Source organism: Lynx rufus, unplaced genomic scaffold (assembly GCF_022079265.1).
Source record: "Lynx rufus isolate CCGP_SWC_20201006 ecotype Redwood Valley unplaced genomic scaffold, mLynRuf1.p SCAF_1, whole genome shotgun sequence".
Lineage (NCBI taxonomy): Eukaryota > Metazoa > Chordata > Mammalia > Carnivora > Felidae > Lynx > Lynx rufus.
The window spans coordinates 29,134,981-29,147,975 of NW_025814823.1; the positions used below are offsets into that span (position 1 = coordinate 29,134,981).

Here is a 12,995-nt window from a genome sequence, read left to right on the forward strand (position 1 = left end):
CACATCATTTTATATTTACTAACCCATAACAGAGAAAGCTAATTAATCCCTACATTTAGCTTTCAATTATAAAAGCTTTGTTTACTAAAGCTGTAAATAGGAGGTAGTCCTTGCACATAGGAGGTAGTCTAGTTTTTAAAAAGCATTAAATGAATAAACAGTTACCCTCTTTTTATGATTAACTATGTAGTTCCACAACTATTAACTGGGGAAGAATGTCTCAGGTGACTTTCCCCTTCTGCTATAGATGATGATGAACAATCAAATCTATATAGTCTTGGCCTATGCTCATTTCATTCTGAACCCAAATGTTTTCAAATTATGTCTGTTGTAAGAACATGTAACTTAAGACTAAAGTACTTACTCGATAACCTTCAAGGTCTCTCATTTGAATCTGCAACAGAGAGAGATCTCTCAAAATTTGTAGATTATCTTTATCTAATTTGAGGGCATTTCGATAGCACTTAATAGCTTCATCATACTTCTTATCAGAACGTTGCAAGAGTCCATAAACATGCCAACCTACTAAGTTAAGGAAATAGAGACATTCACAGATACTAAAATATGCTATGCTACATATCTAATATAAAGCTTACCTTAACGAAGTGGTAAGTTGTCTTGGATTTTACTTCAGAATAATCTGGGGTCAGAGGGAGGGGGACAGTGAGCAGGTGGTAAGAGATCAAACCAGATTAGTCCTGACTGACAACTGTTAAATTATTAAAGTTGGGTGATGGGGGTTCATTAGTCTATGCTCTCCACTTACACGTGTTTGGAATTCTCCATTGTATTTATGTAACCTTAGAAAATTCTTGGTAAAAATTCCTCACGTTTCCTACCTCTTACCCCCTTAGTTCCTCACCCCAGCACCTCAATACTTACTGATGCTTCATTACTATACACACAAAAGCTGCCAACTATCTTTTAAATCTAGTTTATAGTCAATCAATTCTCAAACAACACGTAACCATCAGTTAATTCAATAGTGACACTAACAACCACAAAATTTTATTTACTATAAATTAAAGTCTGAGCATATCTTAGAGCCAAAAAAAAACTATCATACTTACATGCCCTTTCTCTTCATTCTGGGGTAGGCACTGAGATAAAGAAATAAGTATTTAGTATTTTGAGAGAACCCTAAGCTAAATACATGAAAACACTACTTAGACTACTGATGTTCAATACTGGCCAATACCTAGATGAATAAAATATTAAGATCCAAGGGCAACATGTGAAAAGATTGTGAATAAGCACACAGATTAGCCAAACAAAAATGAAAGTCAGTTTCGATGACCCATCCTTAAAAAGTACTTTTGGGTTGGGGCGCCTGGGTGGCAAAGTCAGTTAAGCGGCCGACTTCGGCTCAGGTCATGATCTCGCCGTCCGTGAGTTCGAGCCCCGCGTCGGGCTCTGTGCGGGCTCTGTGCGGGCTCTGTGCTGACAGCTCAGAGCCTCGAGCCTGTTTCGGATTCTGTGTCTCCCTCCCTCTGACACTCCCCCGCTCATGCTCTGTCTCTGTCTCAAAAATAAATAAACGTTAAAAAAAATTTAAAAAAAAAAAAAAAGTACTTTTTGGGGGCGCCTGGGTGGCTCAGTCGGTTAAGCGTCGGACCTCGGCTTGGGTCACGATCTCGCAGTCCGTGAGTTTGAGCACTGAGTCGGGCTCTGGGCTGATGGCTCAGAGCCTGGAGCCTGCTTCCCATTCTGTGTCTCCCTCTCTCTCTCTGCCCGCCCCCATTCATTCTCTCTCTCTGTCTCAAAAATAAATAAACATTAAAAAAAATAAAAATAAAGGGGCGCCTGGGTGGCTCAGTCGGTTGAGAGGCCGACTTCACCTCAGGTCATGACCTCACGGTCCGTGAGTTCGAGCCCCGCATCGGACTCTGTGCTGACAGCTCAGAGCCTGGAGCCTGTTTCAGATTCTGTGTCTCCCTCTCTCTGACCCTCCCCCGTTCATGCTCTGTCTCTCTCTGTCCCAAAAACAAATAAATGTTAAAAAAAATTTTTTTTTAATAAAAAATAAAAATAAATAAATAAATAATAAAAATAAAAATAAAAAAGCTTAAAAAAAAAAAGTACTTTTGTCTGTTCACATACTGAGATATCAGCCAATGAAAAATACAGTAAGTATCCAGTGAAGTTACCAGCTTTGTCCCTGTGCAACAGAAACCAAACTGAAGAACCAATATCATACTCAATACTAAATAAACTCTGTTTTAAAACAGGGTGTTTCTGAATTTTTCTTCTGAAATGTCTAAAACAAAGTTTAAAGAACACAAATTTTACTATACAAGTCAGTTGGAATGACAGGTTTATGGATATGTAAGACAAAAATGGGTTTCAAGTCATGTATCAGTTCCTTTTCTCTCACACTAAGCACAACTGAAGTGAATACATACTGTACAGGGATTCTCTTTCAACCAGCTGTAATAAACAAGGGATGGGGACTAGAAGAAACTAATATTACAAAATGTTGATGATTATTGAAGCTGAGTAACGGTACACAGAGTTCATTGAATTCTTTCTTCTATGCAAAACTTCCCATAGTAAAGGTCTGTTTTTCCTGAACTAGAAAACCCCACTAAATGGAAAGTAAATGAAATAATAAAGTTCAATTATTGCAAAAGGATACAGACATGGCTCTTGACATCATTACGAAGTCCTTTACGAACAAATTCATACGCTTCTTCTTTTTTTCCTAAGCAGTTCAATGTTAATCCCTTCATAGCCAAAGTCTCTGAAAAATATTTTTAACCTCTATTTACGCACAAAGAATTCATATTCTCTTAGCACTATTTTATTTTGTTTAGCTCTTAGTACTATTTTAATATGATATCTGCCAATGCTTGCATTATTTGTCTTTTTAATCACATAGTTAGAAACTTCTCTCCAGAGAGCCAAAGCATAAGAGACTCTTAAAAACTGAGAACAAACTGAGGGTTGATGGGGGGTGGGTGATGGGCACTGAGGAGGGCACCTTTTGGGATGAGCACTGGGTGTTGTATGGAAACCAATTTGACAATAAATTTCATATATTGAATAAATAAATAAATAAATAAATAAATAAATAAATAAATAAAAAGAAACTTCTCTCCAATACAAAAAGTAAAACTACATTTAAGTATTTACTGAAGCTTAGCCTGAATCCTTTTCTGAAATCCCTTAGGCTACGACTGAGGACTAGGGACTGAAATCCCTTAGGCTAGGACTCCTACAATGCTTTCTGCCTTTTAGAAGACTGTACAAAGGGGGTTGAGATTATTCTGCTGAGAAAAGGTAACACCGAGTCCTGTTGAGTTAACTCTACTACAGTGGCTCCACAGCTTTCATCCAAGAGCACTTCTATCCACCATCTGATTTACACCCCACAAAAACAATCTTCCTTAGCAAAGAGATGTATGCAATGTAAAAATAAGCCTATTCAGTATTGGAACACACTTTATTTTTGGCCACAAGTTTATTCCAACTAATTCTAGTTGGAATATCAGTTTGCATTTCAAGAGTATAAGACTGGTGAAGGAGTAGCAACCCAAGAATATATTTAAGGCAGCTAATGAAAGATGACTTATAATGAAATGATTCTCTGAATAAATCCACAAGCAGGGAATTAGACAAGAACAATGGTTTTCAAATGATCTCTGTGGACTCTGGTTTTCAGAACACAGTGATTCAGCAGTCAGACCCCTACAAACATCTTCATTTATCTGTCATTTTATACACATTTATCTGTTTTTTCCACATGCTGCACTTTGGATAAGGGTTCCATGGAGAAAAAAACTTGAAAACAAGCTTTACATTTTTAAAATTCTATGAAATGAAGACTTCTTTCCATTTCCTTCAAAGAATGTTTTCAGTGTTATTCGAAAGCTGAGCAGAGTTAGCCTATTTTCTCAAGAAGATGGTCTCAAGAGTTACCCTCGTCTAATATTCAGAGACCCCAATTAGCTGTGCTCTGCTGTAGGACCATAACTTGCATGTCTAACCTGATCCATCCTTTAAATAAACACTGGTCACCAGTGAAAAAGGATGAGACAAGCAAACACAGACCTATTAACACCCTGCTAACAACTCAAGATAAACAATTTAATGGTAAATCAATAGTATCTAATTTAAGTATTTATATAGAAAGGTCAGCATATATATAAAAAAGACATCTACCAAAGAATAAAATACATCTGACTATTTTTATACTACTTCTGTATTGCAGATATGATCCTCATTTCAGACAAGAAATCAAAGTATATATTTAAGTCCTATTCAAAGTAATAGATGAAATGACATCTATAAAAGTACTGTTATATACTCCAATTATTCCCCAACAGATCAACCAGTCACTTATCTGGAAGTAAAGACTGTGCATACACCTAAGCATAATAAAAGGAAAGTGACCTAGAATAAGATTGATAAGACACATAACCAAAAATGTTTATACACTCTAATAGAGAGCTACAAGGCATGGAATCTGGAAGTATTCTTCTTTCACTGTTAGGAATCCTATCTGTCTGATTTTGGAATTACAGTTCCCCAAAGCAGTCTCTCACAGATGAGGCAATACCTCCATGTTCAGCAAATTTTGGATTTGAAAGAATCATCTTGCAAAACTTGAGGCCATTTTTGTACTGCTTCTGTTCGTAACATTTCTGTAAAGAAATATGAACAAGAATTAATTAATAAAATGAACAGAGAGCAACTTTTCGTTGCATTATATAAATTCTAAATTTAAGATCCAAAAGTAGGTTTAAAATATATACAATGGGAAGGTTTTATACCAATTTAAATCACTTATAGCATGAAGTATATTTCATAAACTACTCCTTGCCAAGTTGTGCTAGTATGAGTATTTTCACTTTTATAGAAGAAAAGGAAAAAAAATAATAAATAGGGAACTTAGGGGCATCTGGGTGGCTCAGTTGGCTAAGCATCTGACTCTTGATTTCGGCTCACGTCATGATCTCGCAGTTCATGGGTTCGAGCCCCGTGTAGGGCTCTCTGCTGTCAGTGAAGTCTGTTTCAGATCTTCTGTCTCCTCTCTCTCTCTCTCCCTCCATCACTTGCTCTCTCTTTCTCTCTCTCAAAAATAAATAAACATTTAAAAAAATACAAATAAAAATAGGGAATTTAATTGCCAACCAACACTGCTACATTTTGTAAAAATTCAAATCCAAAAGCAAAAAATATGTGATAACAACACAGAAAAAAACCAGAAACTGCATTAGTGCCACTTCAAATATGGAACCAAGGCGGGGCGCCTGGGTGGCTCAGTCGGTTAAACGTCTGACTTCAGCTCAGGTCATGATCTCACAGTCTGTGAGTTCGAGCCCCACATCGGGCTCTGTGCTGACAGCTCAGAGCCTGGAGCCTGCTTCAGATTCTGTGTCTCCCTCTCTCTCTGCCCCTCCCCTGCTCATGCTCTGTCTCTCTCTGTCCCAAAAATAAATAAAAACATTAAAAAAAAAAATGAAACCAAGGCATGCATACACACACACACACACACACACACACACACACACACACACACAACTACTGTATGTCCATACAAAACCTATTATATCTCATATGTATTCCTTAAGGTAGGTGTCATTACCTCCTCCCTACAGACATAGAAACTGAAATGTAAGAGTTCATAAAATTTGTTTATAAGTGGCTCAGTGTACTTGCAAACTCTGGTCTGACTCCAAAGACCATGATCTTTCCATCACTAGTCTAATACACGTGTGAGCAACACCTAAGTGCCACCAGCCAGGCTCAGTAACCAGCGACTGTCCACCACAGCCACTGATCACATGAACATCTCATCATCTTCCAAATGAGACAGGCATGTCTCATTTAAACTGCCATGCATGCTCTTTCCAGCACTCAACATGCCAAGTTTATGCCCACTTCAGGGCCTCTGCATGTGTTCCTTCTACACGTGAAATGTTCTTCCCCAGAGCTTCCTTACTAGTGGAATCTCACATGTCACCTGCCTGACCACTCTAACACTGCCAGTCTCCTACCCCCCCCAAACACAAAACATACACTCTCTATCATGTTACTCCATTTTCTACACCGCACTATCATTCCCTGAAATTGTTATTTGATTACTTATTTAGTGTCTGTCTTCTTCACCATGCTGTATAACCTCCATGAGAACAGAGATCTTGTCTAGTTTAAACGCTGCATCCTCAGAGTCTACACAAATTAGAACTGCTCAATAAATACAGTATACTAAAAAATATAAATAAGAGGCACTTGGGTGGGTCAGTCAATTAAGTGTTCAACTTTGGCTCAGGTCATGATCTCACAGTTCTTGAGTTCAAGCCCTACATAGGGCTCTCTGCTGTCAGCACGGAGCTGGCTTCTGATCCCCTGTCCCCCTCCCTCCCTGCCCTTCCCCAACTCATTCTCTCTCTCTCTCTTTCTCTTTCTCTCTCTCAAAAATAAATAAACATTGTTTTAAAAATTTAAAATAAAATAAAATACATACATATAGTCTATAAGGTTCAAAGCAAAACAGTACCAGGAAGGAAGGAGGAAGTGGTTAATCTATGCAGCAGGGGTGGGATGTGGAGAGAATTAGAAAAGTGTTCACAGAAAATGTTTAAATTGAGACTTCTTGGGGCACCTGAGTGGCTCAGTCAGTTAAGTATTGACTCTTGACTTCAACTCAGGTCAAGATCTCACAGTTGGTGAGTTCAAGCCCTGCAACTCTTGATTTCAGCTCAGGTCATGATCTTGCAGTTTGTGAATTCGAGCCCTGTGTCAGGTTCTGCACTGCTTAGGATTCTCTCTCTCTCTCTCTCTCTCACTCTCTCTCTCTCTCTCTCTCCCTGCCCCCCCAACTCTCTCTCCCAAAATAAATAAATAAAATTTAAAAAATAATAATAAATTGAGGCTTCTTGATCACTTCTAGGGAAGGAAACTTAGTTGGAAGACAAAGATGGGAGACAAATCTGAATTTTGAACCATCTGAATATATCCCCTATTCCAAAAATATTTAAAATAAAATAAAAATAATCTGAGTTTGACTTTAGGAGTTCATCTGACAAATGACAAGAAAAACACAAGCAGAAGGAACCACTAGGGAACAGGAAAAAAAGAAATATTATGGGTTTTTTCTGACTTAACAAGTGATCTGGAAATACTAATACTTGTATTACCAATAACAACAAAAATAATAGTTAATACTTATTGGAAGCATTTACTAGTGTCAGGTACCATTCACTTAATCCTTATTTAAATCCCAGGAACACCTATGAGGTTATCTCTCCATTTCAGATGGCGAGAGTGAGGCACATGGTTACTGAATTTACAGAGCTAGTAAGTGTCGGAGCCATAATTCAAACCAGGTAGTCTGGGGGCACCTGGGTGGCTCAGTCGGTTAAGCATCGAACTTTGGATGACTTACTACTTCAGGTCATGATCTCCCGGTTCATAAATTAGAGCTCCACATCAGGTTCTCTGCTTGGGAGCACAGATCCTGCTTCAGCTCCTCTGCCCGCCCACCCCACCTCTCCCCCTCTGGTTCTCTCTCTCTCTCTCTAAATAAGCTCTAAAAAAACAAACAAAAAACCAGGTAGTCTGTCTCTAGTATCTAAATACACAGGTTAAAGAAAAGCATTAAGTTTGGTAAGGAATATATACTCAGTACAAAAGATAGATTCTGGTTTCAACTTTGCTACTAACCACACAGAGAACCTTAGACATTTAGTCACTTACCATTCCTGGGTTTGTTTCATTCGTAAAAGAATGCATGGAATAGCTCCAAAATTCAACAACACATAACGCCAATAGCCAGTTTGGGGAATAAGACAGGCATGTACAAGCCATGCAGAACATGTAATTAGCTAGCTGATAAATTTGTACAGATGTGTTCAAGTACGTTCATAATTAATTTTTAAAAATTTACTGGCAAAGCACTCTGGTCCACCAACCAAACTTGAAAAATAATTTTGTGACTGTTCATGGAGTTGGTGTAGCAAAATGATACCCACATTTATTGCAACTGTGAAATGATAAAATCATTCACTTTTGCAGCACCTTCCTAAATTCATGTAACCTTATAGTAAATATTACAGACCCAGATAAGAACATGTTTAGCATTTCCCAATTTATTTAGGAATAAAGTTAATTCAGCAGCTATAACTTTTTTGTAACTAGAGTATAATAAATCATATAATTGTTTTTTTATAATCTATTGATAACACGATTGGAACTAGAAAATATCCATACAGAGTGAAAATAAGTGTTGTCATCTTTTAGGTATAATGCCAAATGTCCTTAAATCCAATTAACAACTTATAGATGAACCTGAATGGGTCAAAAAGTTCACTTCTCCAAAATCCATCCTGTGATAAGGGTATGGAAATAAATGAAAACTAAACTAACAAAAAATATATACAAGGCCCAAGGAAGCAATCTGCCAAAATACTTTAATTAGAATTTTTTGTTTTTACATTTGTCTCTCATTGTTTGCTCAACACTAAGTACCACGTAAAATTAAGACTTAAAATATTAATCCCATCTATTATGTATCTTTTTAACATTTTGAAGAAGCATGAAGTTTCTATTGGCTTGAAACAGAACAGCTAATATGAGTTCTTACCTTCTAACCTACCTTGATAATGCTTAAAACTATTCTAAAGGTAGGGTTTTATTTACAGTAAAGGTAAGCAACAACTTACCATGTAAGTCATGTAAGTAACACAAGCTCTAAGTAATAAATTCACTCAAAATCTAAACGCTCATTTTCAGATGAAATGATACACTGGAAAAGACACTATTTACAATATCAGTTTAAAATCTACAGTCTCCAGCGCACAATGAGAAAGGCAAAGGCATGTTGCCTCTCCTCCCTGGAAGAATGGCCCTGGGAACCAACTGAAGGCACCAAGGACACTGGCACAGAACCCACGGAAAGCTCTCCCGTCTGGGCAGCAGTCATCTCTTTCCGGGTCCTATTCAGGTTTCTGCTTGGAAACAAAGTAAAGGCTCCCCTCAAGTGTGAAATCGGCCAGTCGGCGCGACTTCGCCAATGCAGGGCCTGAATAAGTTAAAAGAGACCAAAGAGCTGTGTTCGACTTTTGACTTTGAAATGCAGTTCAAGTCACTTGGTCTCTTCCAAAGGGGGTAAGTACGGCACATCAAAAACAAAAACTCTTTCTAAAAGGGAGGCTTGGCCTCCTAGGATTTAATTTTCCCGTAACCGGTATAAATCGGAGCCCCACTGCACCAGAGGCTCGCCCCCTCTTTAGCAGGTATCAGCGTGCACTGTGCAATAGGTTAAGCACGAATCAGTGAACGAACACACCTGGCCAAGGGGAAAAGAAACAAACGGGAGGATCGGTAGGGCTGAGGTCGTGAGTTTGGCCGCAGAGCGCCGCAGAGGCCAAGGGGGCCACTCCCGGCCGACGCGTCCCGGCCCAAAGGTACTGCGGAGCGCGGCGGGGGTGCAGCGAGAGACGCAGCGAGACGAAGCGCGCGGGGGCAGGGGGAGGCCGGCCGAGGCGGGGAGTCAGGTCGAGAAGGTTCGGAGGTAAACAAAGAACGGAGCCGGGGCCGAGCCCAGCTCGCGTTGGCGACGCCGCCTCCAGACTGATCGCCGCGCCTGGCCGGGTCGGAAGCGCGGCCTCGGCCACTCACCAAGATGCGCTTGAAAAGGTTGCTCTCCTTGGGCGGCAGCTGCACGTTCGGCATCGCGGCCGGCGGGGAGACCGGGTGCCCGGGCGCTCCGTTCCGCAGGGGTGGGCACCGGGGCGGACCAATGCTAGGAGTCGGGCAGCGGGCGATGGGTCACTTCATGGCCTGGAGTAGGGGCTGGGCAGGCCGGGCAGGCCGTTGGGCAGGGCTGGCAATGGAAAGGGAACGCGATCTGGGCTGGACAACCTCGACTCCGGCTCTACGGACTGGTGAGCGGCGGTGGCTCCCGCGCGCGGCAAGATGGCAGCTGGGGCCCGTCCCCTAGAGCGGGGCGGCGTGCGCCTGCGCGGGGCGCTCCGCAGGCCAGAGGCGGCGGGGGCGTCCGGGCGGCGGGGACCGTAGTGTGCGGAGTGTTAGGTTGCCTCTGTCACCGGCACCTTGGACGCTTAACCGACTGAGCCTCCCAGGCGCCCCAAGTGATGTTTATCTTTTATGAAAGTTTCCTGTGGGCCTAGTACAGCCTGACTCATTACAAATCGTAAGTTACTGATTGTACTGTGCTCTGATTGCTAGGCTTGTGGCCCAAGAGAATGTTTGTTATACCGCACTCACTTTTGGACTTCTCTGCACTCAGGAACTTTACACAGTGCTGGGCTCAAAGTAAAGTCTTGTAGGACGAACTTGTTTTCCGTCCTTTCCCCTTCACTTAGACTTTGAGAGAAGGCTTCTCTTTTCAGTGCAGACGAAAGACGTGTTTACAACGCATGTGAAGTCATTGGGTGGGCCTGGAAATGGACTAATGTGAAAGCATGTTTGAAGTGTCAGTAAACAATTATTGCCCCCAGTTTAGAACACCTAACGTTGTCAGTGAAAAACCTTCTCGTCAGAAGGTTCCCCTTCATACAAGCCATATAATAATGACAGAAACAGGATTCAAACCCAGGATCTTCAACTCTGGGGCACTATCACATGTAAACAGTAGCACAGTGATAGAAACGTGTGAGTCTAGAAAGATACGATATGCATCGATGACAAGCATAACCATGCGTACGATGTAGGTTTAATATTATGGAATATGTAAATATTAGATGCATAAATTTATGTACACATGTTCTGAATCTTAACTTGTGCATATTTGTGTGACTACAGAGTGACTGATGCATACTTGCATTTAACAGGCTGTAATCAAAGCTGGCTTGAGGCTTATTTAATTTTCCCTCTAGCCTGAGTTGGTTGGAGATGGGAGAAGTTATCACAGGAGTCTTTTGAAAGTTTTTTTTTTCTTTTCTTTTTTTCTTTCTTTATTTTGAGAGAGAGAAGCCGGGGAAGGGCAGAGAGAGAGGGAGAGGAAGAATTCCAAGCAGGCTCGGCCAGCACAGAGCCCGACATGGGGTCTGATCTCATGAACTGTGAGATCCTGACCTGAGCCAAAATCAAAAGTTTGTCACTTAACTGAATGAACCACCCAGGTGCCCCAGGAGTCTATCAAAATAGGGTAGGAGGGGGCTTGTCTGGCTCAGTCAGTAGAATATGCAACTATTGATCTCAGGGTTGTGAGTTCCAGCCCCATGTTGGGTGTAACAATTACTTAAAAATATACATATTTTAATAAAATAAAATAAAATAAAATAAAATAAAATAAAATAAAATAAAATAAAATAAGGAAGGGACTTATTAAAAGGGGGAAGGTCCATAAGGGCCTATGTGTTCTAGACAGACCCTAGGCTTCTCTGCAGCTTCCCACCCACTGCCAACCTCTCCCCTTCCCACAGCCTCCCCAGCATCTCCCAGCAGTGCAAAGGAAACCTTTAATCCCAAACACTGAAAAGTGGTAGTTATTAATACTCATATTTAATATTTTCCTCATCTGCCTTTCATACACCATGACATGCAACGCACGCATAGTGTGGTTGTCTACACTAGGATGGGAGTGAAGGCAAAGACTTGAAAATGCCGATAGTGTTGCTGGTAGTTGTCATCGTAAGCCTTGGAGTGTGTGAAGGATGTAACGCGTGCACAAGTCAGAAAGCCTGGATTAGCGAGTGACTGTAATTTTTTTTAATGTTTATTTATTTTTGAGAGAGAGAGAGAGAGGGAGAGAGAGAGAGAGAGAGAGAGAACAAGAGAGAGAACGAGCGGGGGAGGGGCAGACAGAAAGAGAGACTGAGAATTCAAAGCAGGCTCCAAGCACCAGTCAGTGCAGAGCCTGATGTGGGGCTCAAACTCACGGACCACCAAACCGAAATCAAGAATCTGACACTCAACTGACTGAGCCATCCAGGCACCCGAGGGACTGTAATTTTTTATTACTGACTTCTTGTTTAGTCTGGAGCAAATCTCATTTCCCCCTTTCAACAGAAAATGAGGTTATAATAACATTACTGTAATCTTTCACAGTAAGGTTGTGTGAATGTAATGCTTTATCATTTCTAAGCCCCCAGAAAACAAACCAAAAAAAACACCTGCATTATAAATCTCAGTCCATTGTCTCTCAGAAAGAATGCTGAAGCCCCACTGGGGGCATCTCGGGTGTCCACCCAAATGTTGCTTCCTGGTGCTCCAGGCAGCTTGTACCTCCTTTGGAATTATGCACACAGTACAATAAAAGCAACAATGTCTGTGAAGACCTTTTTACATATAAGACATGGGCCAGTGATTCTCTTGCTAAGCTCAGTAGACCTAAGAAAAAAAGAATCTAGAAAAGGATGCTCTCCACCCCCATATTCACAGCATATTTTACAGAACCAGCTGACAAGGTAAAATCAAGTAATTTGCTGCTATTCCTACAACTAGTTTAACCATGTAATTAAAGGCTGATGGGAAAAGAACTCATCAGGTTGCCTAATGCATTACACCTCAGATTCCCTAATGTGTCTGCTCTTGTCTACTTTCCTTGCTCTTGTTTTAGAGGAAGCAAGAGTTCTTCATTCCTCCCTTGGAACTCTTGATCACATCTCCTTTTCCTTCTCCTGAGCTTTTATTCATCGGTTGTTCCCTCTGCCATTTGCATTTTCTCCCTCCTTATTTTCTAATGGGAGGAGACTGTCAGTAAACACATAAATAAACAAGATGTTCCAGACTAGGAAGTCCTAGGAAAGAAAGAAAACAAGGTCGTGTGAGGGGAGTGGGGCTTGAGGCAAGGACTACTTTAAACCAAGTACTCAGGAATGACCTCTGGGAGAAGTGATAACATGTGAACAGACCTAAAGAATGAGAAGCAAGTTAACAAGTAAAAAGCTGGGACAAAAAAAAAAAAAAAAAAAAAAAAAGCTGGGCCAGCATAGTCTAGCCAAAGGGAACTACATGCAAGTGCCCTAATACAGGGACAAGATAGGCATGGTCAAGGCATTAAAGGGACAGGTAAGAACTTCAGG

General features: G+C 40.9%; 1 protein-coding gene across 7 annotated transcripts in view; it reads right to left on the reverse strand.

Moving 5' to 3' along the window:
- NAA16 (N-alpha-acetyltransferase 16, NatA auxiliary subunit) overlaps nucleotides 1-9,939 on the reverse strand; it is a 66,936-nt gene extending 56,997 nt beyond the window's left edge. For 4 of the 7 annotated variants that reach the window (XM_047080371.1, XM_047080369.1, XM_047080370.1 and 1 more), the window contains exons 1-4: nucleotides 9,625-9,937; nucleotides 4,559-4,643; nucleotides 2,636-2,740; nucleotides 365-522 (exon numbers count right to left, since the gene is read on the reverse strand). In XM_047080371.1, coding sequence (XP_046936327.1) covers nucleotides 365-522; nucleotides 2,636-2,740; nucleotides 4,559-4,643; nucleotides 9,625-9,678 — 402 coding nt within the window. In that variant the 5' untranslated portion in view covers nucleotides 9,679-9,937. Of the gene's footprint in view, nucleotides 1-364; nucleotides 523-596; nucleotides 641-1,070; nucleotides 1,089-2,635; nucleotides 2,741-4,558; nucleotides 4,644-9,624 lie in introns of those variants that run through there. The other 3 variants (XM_047080374.1, XM_047080372.1, XM_047080373.1) reach the window with 3 other exon arrangements.
- Between the last annotated feature and the right edge of the window lie 3,056 nt (nucleotides 9,940-12,995).